We start from the raw sequence: 18818 nt of genomic DNA, 5'->3' as shown, positions 1-18818 counted from the left end.
TACTCCGCAGCCCTCAGCACCCGACCGCTGGAGGGGAGGGTGGGGCCTGAGTGAGAACACCGGCGAGGGGTGGGGCCAAGCGTGCGCGTTGCTGCGCCTGCGTGCGGAGAGGGGGCGTGGCTCAAGCTCCGGGCCGGAAGCAGGAGGCTGCAGGGGCGGGCCGGCTGGCGTCCCCTTTCCGGCTGGTCCCCATGGAGGCGCTAGGGAAGCTCAAGCAGTTCGATGCCTACCCCAAGACTCTGGAGGACTTCCGGGTCAAGACCTGCGGGGGCGCCACAGGTAGGCCGCAGCGGGGCCGGGGTTGCAGGGACAGGGGTGTGGAAGAGCTTGGCCGGGCGCCTGGACCCTGCCTGGCCTATGGGGGAGCTTGAGAGAGTGGAGCAGAGGCCATTCTGACCCTCGCTCCCTTCCCCGCAGTGACCATTGTCAGTGGCCTTCTCATGCTGCTACTGTTTCTGTCCGAGCTTCAGTATTACCTCACCACTGAGGTAAGGGGGGGGGGGGCTACTACGTGGGCGGGGCTCGGTATTCTAGGGATGGGAGTGGGAAGGAGAGGTAGGGGGTCGAATCTTACTGAGGTAGTGCTGCTCCAGGTGCATCCCGAACTCTACGTGGACAAGTCACGGGGAGACAAACTGAAGATCAACATCGACGTATTTTTTCCGCACATGCCTTGTGCCTGTGAGTACCCACCAGGCGTGGGAGTTACAAGTTCTGAGGTGGGCTTACAGATTCACACCTCCAGCCTTAGATTCTGGACGGGACCCCAGGACAACCTTCTTTCCTTAACCGCTGCAGCCCCAAGATAGTCCCAGCATCCCCTTTCCCTCCAAAACCCAGATTCCTTTGCTCCTAGGATCCAAGTACCTTACCCTGACTTCCTGCTTCCAGATCTGAGCATTGATGCCATGGATGTGGCTGGGGAGCAGCAGCTGGATGTGGAACACAACCTGTTCAAGCAACGGCTGGATAAGGATGGCATCCCCGTGAGCTCAGAGGCAGAGCGTCATGGTAACTGTGAGGAGGAGGCCAGATCTCAGATCCCTGAGCTGGACATGCCCAACCCCTTCCTTCTGACAAGTGGGATGTGGTTGGCCAAGTGACAGATGAAGCAACTAAGACCCAGAGAAGTCAAATGGCTTGCTTAGGGTCCCCCAGCTATTAAGGATCAGAGTGGACTGAAATCCAGGCTTCTAGCCTCTGTACATTGAGTAGAGTACTCTACCTGGCTATCACTCTCAGAGGTCTCCAATCTCTGCCTATCACTGTTGAGTGACAGAAGTTTGAGGATGGGTCTTATGTGCTCTCGTCGTGGCAGAACTCCTCTAGATGGATCCAAGCTTCTCTAGGTGTTTTCTTCCCCATCCCGTTAGCTGAATTCAGCCCTTAATGCTCTTCCCCTTTGGAATGCAGGGTGGCTTATGGTTAAGAGTTTACGTTCTTGACTTAGATTGCCTAAATTCAGATGTAACTTTGTCTCTTGCAGTCTGTGACCTCAGCTATAAAGTGGTGATATACAGTAGTACCCACCACATGGAATTATAGGATCAAATGAAGTCATGTGTATGATGCCTGGCACAAAGTAGCTGTTCACCCTAGCTTCCTTTCCTGTCTCTAGGCAGCCTCCCAGTGCCTACATTAACTCAGTTTCCCACCATAACAAAACCCTCCTCAAAGCTGTGATTTCTCACACCTTAGGGATGGCTGTGTTGTGAGTTTTATCAGTTGTTCATTCAACAGATATATGTTGAACACCAGTAAAACCAGAGAATTTGCTGTAGGATTGGATGTAGGGTATAAGACAGCAGAGTCAAGGTTCATTCCAAGGCTTGTGGCCTGAGCAAATGAATGACTTGAAATAGGGATGACCAGGGAGGAGGAGGAGGATTTTGTGTGGGTGTGTGAGAGAGGTGGGGGAATATTCTATATCTGCTATTATGTAACAAATTACCCCCAAAATTAGTGGCTTAGAGCAAAAACATTTGTTTTTATCAGTTGCTATGGGTTAGGAATTCAAGAGCGGTGTGGTTGGCTTACAGTCTCTCAGGAGATTGCAGTCAAGCTGTTGGCTGGGGCTGCAGTCATCTGAAGGCTTGACTGGGGTTGGAGGATCCGCTTCTAAGAGGGCTCACATGTATGGCTGTTGGCAAGATGCCTCAGGGCTTTCACCACATAGGCCTCTCAGTGAATATCCTCATAGCATGGCATCTGGCTTCTCCCTGTGCATGTGATCTGGGAGAACACAAGGTGGAAATCATCACAACTTCTTTTATAACCAAACCTCAGAAGTTACACACCATCATTTCTGCAATATGCAAGTGGTTACCCAGATCAGCCTTATTCACTGGGGGAGGTGGAGGCTACATAAAGATGTGAATACCAGGAGGTGATGATTGTTGGAGACTTCTTGGGGACTGGTCCCCCAGGAAAGGATGAGGATTTGGGGGTAGATTTCAGGTTTGAGTCATGTTAAATTTGGGAAATGCTTTTTTTTTTTTTTTTTTTTTAATTTGAGAGAGAGAGCATGAGTGGGGGAAGCAGAGGGAGAGAGAAAATCTTAAGCAGACTCCACACTGAGCACAGAGGCCATGACCTGGGATCTCATGACCTGAGCCAAAATCAAGAGTCTCACGCTCAACTGACTGAGCCACCCAGGCACCACCTGGAATGTCCATTTTATACCCTAGTTTTATGCCAAGTTAGATATACCAGTATAGATGTTAGAGAAGGGATGGAGAAACAAATGTAGTTATCAGCATAGAGATGGCATTCAAAGCTATTGGACTAGAGGAGAAAACCTAGGGAGTAAATATAGGTAGAGGAGAGGTCTAGGGACTGTACCCTGAGCCCCGCCAATATTTAGAAGTCAGAAAATGAGGATCTAGGAAGGAAGATTAAGCCATTAAAGTAGAAGAGAACCAAAGATGTTGCAAAAGCCAAGTGGAAGAAGAGTTTTAAGGAGAGTGAACAACTGTCAAAAGCCCCTGAGAGTCCAGTAAAATGTAAGATCTGACCATTGCAGTTGGCAACATGGAGGCCACTGGAGGCTTTAAAAAGAATAGTTTCGATAGTGTTGATGAAAATCTGACCAAAGGACAAAAAAGGAAATAGAGACATTGACTAAAAACAACACTTTCAGGAGTTTTGTCAGAAGAGAAAGCAGAGAAGTAGGGGAGGCTGGCGGAGAATGCAGGTGACGTGGTGGATTTGGTGGTGAGATTAATCCGCATGGTGGATTCTGTTGCTTCTCTGTTCTTCGTGGAAATTGAAAGCAAGGTCATTAGCTAAGAGTGAAGAAAGGGAAAGGAATTATGGAAGCCAAAGATGAGAGGCAGAAATAAATTTAGTCATCTCAGATAATGGAAAGTGAGCTGATTAGTGAAATGAGGCAGGATTGCCAGGCAGCCTTTTTTTTTTTTTTTTTTTTTTTTTAATGTTTATTTATTTTTGAGAGAGAGCACAAGCAAGGGAGGGGCAGAGAGAGAGAGAGGAAGACACAGAATCCGAAGCAGGCTCCTGGCTCTGAGCTGTCAGAACGAGCCAGACATGGGGTCAAACTCACGAACCGTGAGATCATGACCTGAGCCAAAGTCAGACACTTAACTGACTGAGCCACCCAGGTGCCCCTGTCAGGCAGTCTTAAAGGAGGCACAGGCAAGAAGTAGGCACAGAGAGTTGAATTTAACTAGGGTTTGTGTTTTGCGAGGCTGGTACAACAAAGAGAGAGAGGAACAGATGGGTTCTGGCTATGTGCAAGACAATAGTTACAGCAGTGGACCATGGCATTTATTTCCCACCTTTGTCAAGATATAATTGAAATACATTGTGTAAAATTAGGGTGTACAGTGTGATGATTTGATTACATATATGAGACAATTAACATAATATGGTTAGCTAATTATCCATCACTTCACATAGTTACATTTTGTGTGTATGTGTGTGTGTGGTGAGAACATTTAAGATCTACTCTCTTAGCAGATTTCAAGTATACAATATAGTATTGTTAACTGTAGTCACCATTCTGTACATGAGATCCCAGAATTTATTCATCTTCTAACTGGAAGTTTGTACCCTTTGACCAACATTTCCCCATTTCTCCCACCCCAGCTTCTGGCAACCACCATTCTACTCTGTTTCTATAGTTAGGCTTTTTTAGATTGCACTTGTGAGTTCATGAAGTTGTCTTTCTTTATCTGACTTACTTTACTTAGTGTAATGTCCTCAAGGTTTATCCATGTTGTTGCAAATAATAGAATTCCCTTTTAATGGCTGAATAATACTCCATTATATATATTTACCACATTTTCTTTATCCATTCCTCTGTTAACAGACACTTAGATTGTTTCCATGTCTTGGCTGTTGTAAATAATGCTGCAATGAACATGGGACTGCAGATAACTCTTCAAGATAAAATTTCTTTTTTCTTTTCTTTTCTTTCCTTTTTTTTTCTTTGGATATACCCAGAAGTGGGATTGCTAGAACATATGGTAGTTCTCTTTTTAATTTTTCAAGGAACTTCCATACTGTTTTCCATAGTAGTTGTACCAATTTACATTCCCGCCAACAGTGCACAAGTGTTCCCTTTTCTCCACATCTTCGTCAATACTGGTTTTTCCTTGTTTTCATTTATTTTTTATTTTTTGGATTCAAACAGGTGTGAGGTGTATCTTATGGTTTTATTCTGCCTTCCCTGATGATTAATGATGTTGAGCTCTTTTCCACGTATCTATTGGCCATTTGTATGTTTTCTTTTGAAATAATGTCTATTCAGGTTCTTTGCCCATTTTTAATTGTATTGTGTGTTTGTTTTGCTGTTGAGTTGTATGAGTTCCTTATATATTTTGGATATTAACACCTTATCAGATATATCTTTTGTGAATATTTTATTTTACTCCATTCTGTTAATTGTTTCTTCTGTGCAGATTTTTATTTTGATGTAATCCCACGTGTTTATTTTTGCTGTTGTTATCTGTACTTTTGGTATCATAACCAAAAAATTATTGCCAAGACCAGTATCAGGGAGTTCTTTACCTATTTTCTTTGAGGAGTTTTACAGTGTCAAGTCTTACATTTAAGTCTTTATTTCAAGTTGATTTTTGTGAGTTGTGTAAGATAGGGGTCTAGTTTTATTTTTGGCATGTGAATATGCAGTTTTCCCAGCAGCGTTTATTAAAGACACTGTCCATTCCCCATTTGGACCATGGAATTTAGATAAGGAGGGAAGTAAGGGCATGAAGGGGTCATGGTGTTAGTGGTGTCAAAAAATTGGTGGATTCTGGGTACCAGAGATAGTGAACTGGGAAAATAAGGATAAGTAGTTGAAGATTGGGATACTTGAAATTGAATTTGGGAAGGTTTGCGGTAATTGGTCAAAACAAGGTGTAGGTATGTGTGTGGAAATGAAGTGGAATCAGGCTGAGATGAGATGACAAAATAAAAAGATTGTTGGAAGATAGGAGGTCAAGATATTAACTATTGAAATCACCAGTTATGATGAGGCAGGGAGTCAGGTGCAGGGAGAGAGGCCTGAGGAGAAGCACCACGGTGAAGTGGTTAAAGGCTTGGGAACTGGGGCTGAAGTCTACCACTTACTGTGTTGCGTTGGGCAAAGTCACTCCTCGTCTCTGAGCCTCAGCGCCTTTGCAGGTACAATGGGGATAATAACCCCCACCTTCCTGAAGTCCTTGTGGGGGTGACAAGAGACATTCTGTGTATGGCGACCTGTACTCAGCTAACATTTAGTATTTGCTGTTATTATTTTTATTACTGTTACTTTTATTTAAAGAAATACGTGTGGAAGTGTTTAGTGCCTGGCACATAGTATGTGCCATATAAATATTAGCTATTAGTATAATTTTTATTATTCCTAAGCCACAGGTCAGAGGGCCTGTGCAGGGGTCAGGGGTGGAGATTTCATGATGTCTGCTCCCAGCTGATGCCCCGCCTCTGCCCTTCCCGTAGAGCTTGGGAAAGTCGAGGTAAAGGTGTTTGACCCTGACTCCCTGGACCCTGATCGCTGTGAGAGCTGCTATGGTGCCGAGACTGAAGACATCAAGTGAGCTGGACCCCGGGGACCCAGGGTTATGGGAGCTCCCACCAGGTGCTGTGTGCCGGCCATCCTCAGCCTGTGTCAGACTCCCACAGGTGGAGGAAGTTGGACCAAGAATTTAGCGGAGATGGAGTGGGTGCCTCAGTCACTCATCCTGGTGCAAGTGACTGAGGCTCTGTGGCCAGGCCCTGCCTGGGCCACAGCTGCGCACGAGGCTGAAGCGGCCCCTGCTCTGGTTCAGAAGTGGTCTCAGAATCCAACTGCCTGGGTTCCACCCTTGCATCCTTGGGCAAAGCCACATAACCTCTCTTGTGAAGGGGGGGTGATGATAACCTTTCCCATAATAGTCACATGAAGATTAAATGTATACTGTATGTAAAGCACTGAGGTTGAAGGCCCAACCCAGGTAATTAGGCCCTTGATATGTGGCAACTGCTATTATATTCCTCAGGCCCTGGCCCCTGAGAAGCTGATTCAGAGGGTCTAGGGTAGGGGCTGGGAATATGTATTTAAAATTTTTTGTATTGTAAAATATATGACTTATAAAACTTACCACATTCACATGTACAATTCATTGGTATTAACTACATTCATAGTGTCGTGCAACCAGCATGACTTTGTTGTAAAACTTTTCATCACCCCAAACAGAATGGGAATATACATTTTTAACAGTCCTGATGCCTCTGAGGAAACATACTTTGAGAACATCGGTGGTCAAAGGATGAGGCTGGCAGAGGCTTTGTTAGTGGACAGAACTGCTTTATTTCCCAAGGTATCAGCTCTGTTTTCGTGCTTCTTTGACACTCACCCTGCACCCCCTCTCCTGCAGGTGCTGTAACACCTGTGAGGATGTTCGGGAGGCTTATCGCCGTCGGGGCTGGGCCTTCAAGAACCCAGACACTATCGAGCAGTGCCGGCGAGAAGGCTTCAGCCAGAAGATGCAGGAGCAGAAGAATGAAGGCTGCCAGGTGTATGGCTTCTTAGAGGTCAACAAGGTACAGGAGGGACTCAGGCGGGAAAGGGCCAGCCGAGCTTCGGGTTGGCCCCACTTGGGCCCTCAGGAGACCAAGAGAAGGGGGAAAATGGCTGGAGAATGAGAGGGAATATCCCCTACAGGTGGCTGGAAACTTCCACTTTGCTCCTGGGAAAAGCTTCCAGCAGTCCCATGTGCACGGTGAGTGACACCACCTCCACTGGGGAGTTTTAGACCCTGGATACCCCTGCACTTGCCTGATGTTCTGTGTCTTTGGCCCAGAAGAGACCCTCATCTCGGGCAGCAGTTTGGCACACAGTTAAGAGCACAGGCTGAGGAGCAAGACTGCCTGGGTTCAGACATCAGTCTCACACTAACGGCTGTGTGGAACTTTGAGGAACTTCCTTAACCTTTTTGAACTTGTTTCCTACTGTATAAAATGGAGACGATAGTACTTATTTCCTAGGGTGTTTGTGCAGGTTAAAGATTGCAGCACATGGGGCTCCTGGGTGGCTCAGTCACTTAAGCATCTGACTTCAGCTCAGGTCATGATCTCTCAGTTCGTAGGTTTGGGATTCTCTCTCTCCCCCTCACTCTCTGCCCCTCTCCCTCCCTCCCTCCCTCCCTCCCTCCCTCTCTCTCTCTCTCTCTCTCTCTCTCTCTCAAAATAAATAAACTTAAAAAAAAAAAAAAAAGATTGCAGCACAGAGCCCAGCTTGTGGTAGGCACTTGTTCAAAATGTAGACCCCAATATCGGATGACCCATGTGTGAGGCTTTGGGATCAGCAGACCTGGGTTGGAACACTGGTTCTGCCACTCCTGAGTTATATCAGATTTGGGAAATACTGAGCCCTACTCAGTTTTTCCTCCTGTAAAATGGGGCTGAAGATACTGATACCACCCTCACAGGGTTGTTCACAGGGATGAATAAATGGGATTTATTTTCATTCATTTATTCACCCGTACATTCACTAGATACTTAGTAGTCACCTACCGTGTGCCCCATTGTAGTGGGGGTGCTAACAATACAGGAACGAACAAAACAAAGTCCCTGTCCTCAGAACATTATATAGTAAAGAAACACCATGAACAAGTTGTAAAATATATGGACTATCAGATGCTATTAAGTACCATGAAGCAAAGAAAGGCAGGACAAAGATGACAGGCGAGGGGCTCTGGTGAGATGGTGCGTGTGCGCTGCTGTGTATTGGGGGCAGAGAGACTCTAACGGGGTGGCATTTGATTAAAGACCTGAAGAAAGTGAAGGAGCTGGCCATAAGGATGTCTGGGCAAAGGATTTGAAGCAGAGAGAAGAGCAAATGCAAATCTCTGAGGAGAGAGTGTGCTTGGCAAGTTCAAGGTGCAGTAAGAAAGCTGGGGGCTGGAGCAGGCTGGTGTGGTTAGTGATAAGGTGAACCAGGTAACAGGGCCATGGCGGGCAGGGCGTGGAAGGACACCACAGGGACAAGGGCTCTTACTCTCCATGAGATACAAGGCCATCCGAGGGATCTGAGGAGATGCTTCATGATGTGACTTGACTTTCAGAAGTAGGCGGCACTCTGCTGTGTGGATAATATGGGGAAGAGGGGCAGGACAGAACCAGAGAGGCCAATGGGAGGCCATTGCGATGGTCCATCCCAGCACAGGATGATGGGGGCCAGGCCAGGCTGGTAGTGGAGGGCCAAGCAGTAATTACTTACGTTTGAGGGTAATGCCAAGAGGAGTGGCTGATGGGTGTGAAGGGTGAGGGAAGGGGAGCAGTCAAGGATGAGTCTGAAGTTTTGTGCCTGAGTAGTGAGGATGAAGCTGCCATTTAGGGGGAGGGGAAGATTCAGAGGAACAAGTTTAGATGGCTGGATGAGTAAAGTGAAATTCAGCTTTGTAGGTGTTCAGAGCAGTGGGATTTGGGCATCCTTTTAGACCACCCAGATGCAAGTCAGTCAGTTGGCTGTTCAGTGTGGAGGTCAGGGGAGAGGTCTGGCACAGAGATACAGATGTGGGAGTCCTCAGGCATGTAAAACCATGGAAGTGGGTGAGGGCCCCTTGGAGGTGAGGGTAGGTGGAGAGGAGGACTCAAAGGACTGAGCATGGCACCTCCACTATCAGAGTGTGGGCAGGGGGAGAAGGGGGGGGAACGTGGAGAGGTGGGGTATACGGGGTGGGGGGGTGGGGGGTGGGAGCAGGGGAAGACACGGCAAGAAGACCAGTAAGAAACACTTGTGAGGCGCCTGGGTGGCTTGGTCGGTTAATCGTCCGACTTTGGCTCAGGTCATGATCTCACGGTCCGTGAGTTCGAGCCCCGTGTCGGGCTCTGTGCTGACAGCTCAGAGCCTGGAGCCTGTTTCAGATTCTGTGTCTCCCTCTCTGCTCCTCCCCTGTTCATGCTCTGTCTCTCTCTGTCTCAAAAATAAATAAACGTTAAAAAAATATTAAAAAAAAAAAAGAAACACTTGTGAGAGGAGAATGCCCTCCAGGAGGTGGTATCCTGAAAGCCTGGGGATGGAGGTGTTTCCAAAACCGTATCAGATGCTTCCAGACATCAAGTACAAGTTGCCCATTGGGTGTATGACATGGTGGTAGTCATTGTGACCTTGACAGTAGTTTTTGTGGAGTGATAGGGAGCACCCATTGCATGGGCTCTGGAGAGAATGGGAGAGGAGTTGAGCCGGTGAGTAAGGACAGCTCTTTTGGAGAGTTTGCTGTAAAGGGAGGAGAGTGTGCTGATGCTGGAGGGAAATGTGGGCTCAACAGCGTGGTTTTGCCAGAGGTGCCACATGTGACGTAGGTTAACATGCTGTGGGAAACAGTCTGCTGAATAGTTAGCAGAAGTCATGCTCCATGGGTGGGAGGGACAGTTGTCAGAGTGAAGTCCTTGAGAAGGAAAAAGACAGAATCTAGTACCTCAGAAGTGTAGAATAAAGCCCAAATTCGGCAACAGGAGGAAAGGCAGACTACGTCTGGACAGGTAGGATGGCAGCCGGGTGATGGGGACACCATCGGGCAGTGTGACAGGGTTGTGAAGAGTGAGTTGTGGCCAGAGGCTAGAACCACTGAGAAGAGGCATGGAAGGGCTGACCTGCTGTTCTGGGTGGATCTGATAGTGATTAAAATAAGTAGGGATAGTTGGGATAGTTTGCCACGAGCTGCAAAGCTAGGAATTTTAGGGCAGCTCGAGGGTCAGTGATCTGGAAGTGGCATTAAGGAGCAAGGAGGGCCTCACTTCATGCCACAAAGGAGGATAAATGTGGGGAAGAAACTGTCGCCACTAAGAGGGCTACAGGGCGCCTTCGAGGGAGAGCCAGGCTGCGGTTGGAGCAAGAAGGTGAGTGGAATGTGTAGAGGTTGAAGATGTAGGGGTTTCGCTGATGAGTGATGGAGCCCCCTGGGAGGGATGGGAGTCGGGGTCATATTGGGGGATGTACAGAGCCACGGTGTGACAGGAGTCCAGGGGATGAGAGATGAGTTGGCGGTCCTGAGATGCCTCGTCACTACGGGAAGCAGGAGTAAAGGGCCTACTGGAGATAGCCCTGCTGGTCTTGAAGGGGGGTGGGGGGGCGGGGGGGCTGAGTGTTGGGGAGGGGCAGGAGGTGGGTCTGGAGCCCCCTCTCTATTCTGGAGGGGGTTGGGGGAAAGGTGGTCTCACTGGGATGGTGGGAAGACCACCAGTGTCGAGCTGTTGGCACAGGGTCTGGAGGCATTCAGTAGGAGGTGGTCTGGCAGGCAGCAGCCTCTCTTCTCCACCTAGGCTGCCTTAGAGTCAGGGAACCCAGGGCAAAGGGTATTCCATATCCTGGGAGGATATTTAAAACACAAAGCTACAATTGCCTGAGGCCAGAGATCTGACCGAATTGAAGGTCAGGAAGCTAGTTTCTGACACCCTTGTTGCTTTGGGTGGGGGAGGGGAGAAGATTATAAAGTTCACTTAGTGCTTTTCCATCTTAGATCCTACCTGGTCCTCAGGACAGCCCTTTGTAAAGATCACTGAGGTCCAGCGAGGGCAAGTGACTTGCCCAAGGTCACACAGCTAGGAAAGTGGTTTATTGGGCTCTAGGTCTTTTGTTCTTCCTAGGCCACCATACTTCTGCCCCAAGACCCCTCGTATTTTTCCCTGGCTGGGGAGGAGTTACCCTGGAGACTAGTGCAGGAGGAGACTTGTTAGCTAGGTCCAGACCCTACTGCCAAGGCAGGAATATTCCAGTCTTCCTTTCTACCACGTTATTTTGCTCCATGGTTCTCATTGTGAAGCTCTCAATCTTTTTTCTCTTCCTCCCTTCTCTCTCCTTCCCTCCCCCATGCTGCAGTACATGCTGTGGAGAGTAAGTGGCCCTGCCCCCCCAGGAAGGCCAAGCCCCCACTTCTGGGGCAGCCTACCCTCCCAGGAAGGGGGGAGGTTTGGATGGGCCTGGAATAGGGGTCTTATTTTTCAGGTAGGGTTTCTTGAAGCAGGAGGGATCAGGGCCAGAGGGCAGGAAGTACTTGTTCTGGAATAGATGGTATGGACTACCCATGGCATTTCCTTTGGGGGCTGTAGGGGGGTAGGGGCAGGGGGGCAGGGAAAGTGCTTGGATGGCATTCTCTGGTCTCGCCTCACCTTGGGGTTCAGCAGTTGTCCATCAGCTCTATTTAGTGGGAGATAGAGTCAGTGGGGTTTGTTTCCTGAGGTGCAAGCAGGGACTTGGTGGGAATGAAAACCTGGTGTGATGCCTGTAAAGGGCTCCCTGTATATGTCAGGGAAGATATGGGGTCTGTTCTTAAGGCCCAGGAGGGTGTGTACTTGCACACAGGCTCCAGCAGAGCCAGGCTGAGGGGAATGAAGGGTCAAAGAGGAGCTGGGCAGTCGCACTCCAGAAGGAGGGGTGAGGAGGCCTGAGCAAGGATGCTGAGGGAGCCAGGAGGCCAGTCCTACTCCACCTGGTGACACCTTCTCCCTTCTCTCCTAGTCCATGACTTGCAGAGCTTTGGCCTGGACAATGTAAGTACCAGAGACCATGCAGGGCGGATGAGGGTGGGAGATGGATGCTGCCTTCATTTCTCCACAGGGATGTCCTGGGATGGGGGAGCAGATAAAAATACACCATATTCGGCCAGGGAATCAGTCTGAGGGTCAAGAACTGACATCTGCGCAGGCTGGAGATAGGGGATGGGGTTGGACAGGAGCATCCTGGGCAGAGGGAGCCTCCAGCAAAGTCAGGAGGGAGCGGGGCACTTCTCAGCAACTGTAGGGGCTGGTGTGGCTGGAGAGGTTGGCGGGGACCAGACCACATAGGACTCAGGCAGAGCTGCAGTCTGGTCTTCCTCCTGAGAGCCTCCTGGAGGCTGTTGGCCCTTTAACCAGTGTCATGATGTAATCAAGTTTGCACGTTTTTAAAGATCCCTCTAATAGCTGAGGTTGATAAAGACCGAATCAGGACAGGAGTCGGAGCTGGGAAATCTGGGGCCCCTCCAGCCTAGGCTTCCCTGGCTCAAGACTTGCAGGCAAATCTGGCACCTGCCACAACGGGTCCATGCCCGGTCTTTATTTGCCGTATGTTTGGATGCAGCCAGAACCTCAGACTGTGGAGGTCCAGAGGCCATAGACTCTGTTCCCTGGTGGGGCATGGGGGTTCTGCCTGTCTTGATCAGATTCTCCCAGGCAGGACCCTGCCCTCCCTCCTGCCTCACCACACATCCATTCCCCAAGCCAAAGCATCCCTGTCTGCCATTGTACCACGGAACCTTTGATGGGGTGAGGCCTGTTGGGGCCTTGAGCGCTCGAGGCTCAGGTGCTGGTATTGCTTGCAGATCAACATGACCCACTACATCCGGCACCTGTCATTCGGGGAAGACTACCCAGGCATTGTGAACCCCCTAGACCGCACCAACGTCACCGCACCCCAAGGTACCAGCCTGGGAGGTAGCCCCCAGTTAGGAGAGCCCTACCCAGCACCCATGCCCAGTGCTCTCTTCTCCCTGCAGCCTCCATGATGTTCCAGTACTTTGTGAAGGTGGTACCTACAGTGTACATGAAGGTAGACGGGGAGGTAAGTCGGCAGGAGCTCAGGTATCAGGGTCCCTCTTGGTGAGAAGCAGAGGCTCAGAGAGGGTAGGTGATTTACTCTCACAGCGAGAGTGCAGGGCCCACACTGTCGGACTTCAAAGCGCTTGCACTTTCTACTTGTTCAAACTGCCTCCATCCATTCCATGGGTGCTCACTGTCCCCGGGGTCTCCCCTGGGTTGGGGGCTAACCCTTCCTGGGTCCCCTCCTCCCCTTTCTGCTGTCACCAGTGGAGCAACAGCTCGGCAGATAGGAAGTCCGGCCCGGCCTTGCCAGGAGCTCGTGATGCAGCCTTGGAGAGTTCCTTCCCATCCCTAAACCCCCACTGAGAGAATCCACCAGATGTAGTTGGGATTGGTGAACTGTAAAGAGCCAGTGACTGAGGGGCAACTGGGGTGGTGAGGCCAAGGGAGGGTGCCTAGGTGGTCCCCGGGCCTTGCAGTGTTCATAAGTGAGCTGGGGCCTTGTTTTCTCTGCACAGTCAAGGCACTACGGACAAGGGGTGGGAGCAGGGGTAGGGCTGAGGGGGATTGGGAGCCAGGTTATAGAGTCGGCCCTGGCCCAGACTCCCTTCCTGTCCCAGGTGCTGAGGACAAATCAGTTCTCTGTGACCAGACACGAGAAGGTTGCCAATGGGCTGATGGGTGACCAGGGACTTCCCGGAGTCTTTGTGCTCTATGAGCTCTCGCCCATGATGGTGAAGCTGACGGAGAAGCACAGGTGAGGGTGGGGAAAGGGATGGGCCTGGGCCTGCAGGGAGCAGGGGTACCTGCTGATCCCCTGCCCTGTCCCTCTACCAGGTCCTTCACCCACTTCCTGACTGGTGTGTGCGCTATCATTGGGGGCATGTTCACAGGTTAGAAGCTCGAGGGCGTGTTTGGGGTTGGGGCATGGCAGGGAATGTAAAGCCTGGGCTCCCTGCGGATTTTGGGTTGGGGGGAGGAGGAGCACCTCCATGGTGAAGGGGACTTGCTGGCCTAGCCAGTCAGGTGACACGGCTCTGGGGTTCAGCCAAGGGCCCAACTAGGCCCGTGTCAGCCCTTGTCTCTGTCCCCAGTGGCTGGACTCATCGATTCACTCATCTACCACTCGGCTCGAGCCATCCAGAAGAAAATTGATCTCGGGAAAACAACGTAGCTGTCTCCTTCCCCTCCGTTGTTCCCTTTCTCTTTGGCCTTGTGGTCATTTCCCAGCCTTCTCCCCACCCCTCCGACCCCCTCAGAGCGTCGGTCTCAGCACAGGTTGATAAATCTATTGATTGTGATAGTACTTGCTGGTCTTCATGTGCTTCTTGTGTGGCCAGGGCCTGGAAACAAACCCTTTGCACAGCCATGAACTGAAGGCAATCAGAACTGATGGATCGGGCCAGATGCCCTCTGGGAGCCCCATGTGGACATCCCCTGACTAATTGGGCTTTATTCACACAAAACTGATATCCACCCCAATGCCCCATCCTCAGTCCCTCCTCTGCTGTGGTCTTTGGGCCTTTTGGGTTCAGCTCCAGGGTTGAGATGGACCTTTCCAGTATGAGCTTCCTGGGGCCACCATGGCCCACAGGCTCATGAGTGTCTGACCCCCGTGGTGCTAGGGCCGTGGGTGCAGGCTGGGGCTTGCCACCTCTTCAGTGATGGCTAAAGCTAGGGCTTCTCCCTGCCACCCTGGGTTCAATCACCTGATCCCTCATCCTCACTGACCATGCTCTATGCCAAGCCCCTGCTGACTCCGAGCACTAAGAGGGGTCCAGGCACGTCCCGTACAGTCTTCTAGGAGGAGGCAGAACTGAAAAATGGAGGGAAGGTAGCAGTGGCCATTCTGGAGCAAGGCTGGCTTCAGACCCCCAGCTCTGGACCTCATCAGGGCTTCCCAGTATAGCCCTTATAAGGGTGGAGGACCAGGCCCAACACCACACCATGCTGCAGCCCAGGGAAGCAGGGACATTTGACAGCTGGTCAGTTCATCCGATTGTTTCTCAGGGAGTGTGCGGGTAAGACAGTAGTAGGGGTTCGAGTAGAAAGGACAGGAAGCCAACTAGGGTGATGATAGCAAAATCTCTAGAGGCAGACCTGAGATCCAGCTCTGATGTGATCACCCACGAGCTGTGTGACCTCGGACATGTCTCATTTATAAGTTGCAGATGATACTGCCGGCTGTAGTGAGCCTTGTTTTTTTTTTTTTTTTAGGTCAGCCAGAAACCATTCCTGGTTTCTGTTTTTTGTTAATAGTATCCTGAATTTCCTCTAGGAACCTCCCTACTTTCTCAGCATATGTGTTTGGGAGAAGGTTTGACCTCCCAGGACTAGGAAAGCTTTCTTCTAGGTGTGAACATGGGGAGATACAAGGCTGGTGCTGCCATCCTGCAGCTCCCAGGGGGAACTCTATGTGCAAATGAGCTGGCCCCAGAGGACAGCAGAGCTGAGTCCAGAGGCAGAAAACCGGTCCTAGTGACATCATTTGAGCCCTGTGACAAGCTGCCAGCTAAACACTGGGAATTGCAGCTATGCAAGACACACACACACACACACACACACACACACACACCGCCCCCTGCCAAGCCCTTTTTGTTTAATCCAGTAGGGTTGGGATTTCTGTTACTTGCAACCAAAAATGTTCTGGCTGATATGCCTACTCTCAGGGCTGAAGAATAAACAAGCTAATGAAGTATGTAAAGTGCTTAGCTGTCACTAAGTGACCCTGCCATTATCAGGAGCAGGAGCAACAGGTGGGCTACTCGGCATGACAGCTTGGCGGCCAGGGTCCTCGGCCTGAGCCCTGAGCTTCCTGCCAGGTCCCATTCTTCCTAGTGGCAGCCACCCATCCCCAGCACCTGTTACCCAAGGGCAGCTCTGTTTTCTGCCCCTTGTATCATCATGCACAGCCTATGTTCAGGTGTCAGAGTGGAGGCACAGTCAAGTTCATTCGAAGAAAGCAGTGAACTCAAACAGTCGTGTTGGTGAGAAGGACCCCCAGAGGTTATACGGTTGGTAGGGGAAGAGTATGCAGGGTCAATTAGGGTCAGGGGGCTGGTGGAGGGGGCGGAAGATGACCTGGCTGATCTGGCCGGGCATGGTGTAGAAGACCAGGAGAAGGAAGATGGTGACCAATGCCAGCAGCAGCAGCAGCACCAGGATGCGCCAGTACCGGCGCCAGATGAAGAAGACAAAGGTCTTCAGCGGGTTCACAAACCAGTTGAAGGAGGTTTTAGGGCGGCTGTGGGGACAGAGGTGGTGTCAGAATGACGAGGAAGCTCCTGGGCCGCCCCCACCTACCTCGGGCTCTGGCCCAGCCTCCTGTGTCGCCCCTCACTTGGGCTTCTCCAAGGGCTCAGGCTCCTTCCGCCCCTTCCCCACTGGCCGCTTCTCTGCCTCCTCCACGGTCAGCAGCTCAAACTCTGCCTCCACCTTCCCCTAGAGAAAGGAGGGAACAGAGGCTGAGCTCTTAGGTGGTCTCAGACCCCACCTCATACCCCCACCCACCCGGGGCCCTGCCCCAGCCACACCCACCGTGAGGATGTAGACGCTGCCTCCAGGGTCTGTGAACGCTAGGTCTTCTGGCCGGCCCTTCCTCCACTTCTTCTGCCTCTTGCCAGCTCGCACCTCCCGCTGCTCCCGATCCTCATCCTCTGGCTCCCGCAGCTTCACTACTGGCCACCAGCCCCGCAGGCGGCGGCAGCGAAACAGGTTGCACCTCGGCCCTGCCCCATCGCGGGCCAGGCGCACAGAGCAGAGCTCGGGGCCCCGGGCCCCCCGCACCATGTCTGGCAGCTGCAGCTCCAAGGATCCTGCGAGTGCAGAGCTCTCTGGGTTAGGTAGGAGATCAAGGTCTGTCTGGGCCTGGGGTGGTGGGGAGCCACAGCAGGACTGTGCCTCAGGGCATCAGGAACTAAGACGTGGTGCGCCACAGCTGGGGGCCACACAAGCACAGCCACATGTCAGCAGGTTGTCAGACCCTGGTGAAACGACCAAGGATGGGACCAGACTGCCAAAGTGGGGCCATGGTTTCAGAGTCCAAAGTGACCTGAGTTCAGGTCATGTCAGAAGATTGAGTCAGGGACTTTGGGTGGGAACGGAGGTCAGTAATGAGGCCAGAAAGGTTAGTGACCTAGGGTCTGAAACCCAGGACTCAGGGTTGGGTTACAATAGGGAACCAAGGGCCAGGGGGCACTGGCAATGAGGACAGAAAGTAGGGCCAGGGTTTGAGGCAGGAGGGAGGCAAAGCCCTACCAAGGAAGTCGTTGGCAGAGATGCGGTCATAGTCCCAGACCTGCAGGACCAGCACGGCTGGCTGCCGGAACTCAGCCTCCTCCAGGGCGAAGGGTCCAGGCCGGCGCCTGACGCTCACCTCCCGTTCCGTGGGCAGGTAGTCGAAGCGGAACACAAAGCGCCAGTTAAAATTCCCCTCCCCAGTCAGAGAGTTGAAGTGAACGTCTGTCTCCTGCTTGTCATGCTCCAGTCCCTTCACCCAGCTGGAGCCAGGAGAGAGGTACAGGCAGAAGAGTAGGCTTCAGCACTGGGGCCAAACCCAGAACCCAGCTCGCCAACCCCCCCCCAACCCCTGACCACCAGAGGTGGGGGGGGCCCTCCACCAACTTCAGGTGCCAGAGAAGGCCCAGAAGACAGGGCTGTGGCTCAGCCTGAAGCCCATGCCCCTGACTGCAGTCTCACCTTGGTTCTCAGCCATTTGCCCAGCCTAGCCCACAGGCTCACCTTTTCACGTAGATGTCACTTGACATCTCTCCAGTGAGTGGGTTCACATCATCCAGAACCACATCCTCCGTGTTCCAGATGATGACTCTGAGCTCATAGCTGGGGGAAGTATCAGAAGAGAGTTTTCAGACTCTTGGGGTCTTGATAGGGGCTGCAGGAAGCACCTAGGCCATGGCTGTGACATTCATTGAGCACCTCCATGTGCCCAGCTGGGTGATCAGGATGTCTGTGGTACCTACATGGGCAGTCCCAGCTATCACTGACCACCCCCACCACAGCAGATGGCACCAGGAATGGTCTATTGACCAAAGCTGGGCCAAGTTTCCCCCATAAATTTTGAAATCAGGATGCTGAAAGGTTGAGTAACGTCAGATGCCACCACATTTGGAGTTGGAGCCACCACGAGCCAGGGTGATGTGCAAGCTGAAGTTTTAGGGCACAGGGGAGAGAAAGCCAGTTTGCAGTGACAAGTGAGAGGGAGAGCTACAGAGTGGGGATGAGAGCATGCAGCCCCTGAGTGGCAGAAGGAGGGGCGGCAGCTTTCCTGATTCTACCCCAGATAGCCATGGATTTTTCTGGGTATCTGTTGTTTTCTCTTACCCAGCATCAGTTTCCTCTCATTTGCTGACGGCACCATGATTTTGTGTTGGTGAGCACCCACTACCCTCACCCCTATGCTGTCAATCTGTGTGATTCTGGTGGGGAAGACTCACCTCTACCTGGCTCCAGAGGTGGGTACATCACCTAGGACATCACCCAGGGTTAGCCAATGAGCGGATTACAGCCCCCTACCCACAAGGGTTGGTTAAGAGACCAGGATTTGACGCATGCTGATCCAATGAGAGTCAGCCCTGAGACTTCTGCTTTTACTGACAAACAGGTGTTTGTTTTTCTGCTCAAGTAGTCTAGTTGATGAGATATAAGCCTTGTACCATTAGCAGCCATCTTGCCCCCAGACTGCAGAAGCCTCCCTGAGAGTGACGCCAAGGGAAGCAGAGCCCAGAGGTGGAAAGTGTAGATTGCTGACAATATCTGAAGTACATAGAGCCTACGCAGAA

General features: G+C 51.3%; 2 protein-coding genes across 2 annotated transcripts in view; one reads left to right on the top strand and one right to left on the bottom strand.

The window, feature by feature from the left end:
- Nucleotides 1-125: 125 nt before the first annotated feature.
- Nucleotides 126-14326, top strand: ERGIC3 (ERGIC and golgi 3). The gene is made up of 13 exons (XM_042931115.1): nt 126-279; nt 418-488; nt 594-681; nt 892-1011; nt 5962-6055; nt 6879-7044; nt 7166-7223; nt 11963-11994; nt 12804-12900; nt 12978-13042; nt 13641-13777; nt 13858-13913; nt 14115-14326. The coding sequence occupies exons 1-13, from the start codon at nt 192-194 to the stop codon at nt 14192-14194; spliced, it is 1152 nt and encodes a 383-aa protein (XP_042787049.1). The 5' UTR covers nt 126-191; the 3' UTR covers nt 14195-14326.
- A 1523-nt stretch (nt 14327-15849) lies between these two features.
- The window catches only part of LOC122215196 (fer-1-like protein 4), a 33511-nt gene continuing 30542 nt past the window's right edge, over nt 15850-18818 (bottom strand). The window contains exons 41-45 of the mRNA XM_042930306.1: nt 17761-17859; nt 17278-17519; nt 16558-16835; nt 16361-16461; nt 15850-16264 (exon numbers count right to left, since the gene is read on the bottom strand). Coding sequence (XP_042786240.1) covers nt 16060-16264; nt 16361-16461; nt 16558-16835; nt 17278-17519; nt 17761-17859 — 925 coding nt within the window. The 3' untranslated portion in view covers nt 15850-16059. The remainder of the gene's footprint in view (nt 16265-16360; nt 16462-16557; nt 16836-17277; nt 17520-17760; nt 17860-18818) is intronic.

This window comes from Panthera leo, chromosome A3 (assembly GCF_018350215.1).
Source record: "Panthera leo isolate Ple1 chromosome A3, P.leo_Ple1_pat1.1, whole genome shotgun sequence".
In the NCBI taxonomy this organism is placed as follows: Eukaryota; Metazoa; Chordata; class Mammalia; order Carnivora; family Felidae; genus Panthera; species Panthera leo.
The sequence above is the reverse complement of the archived record's forward strand: the minus strand, read 5'-3'. Positions and strand labels throughout refer to the sequence as shown.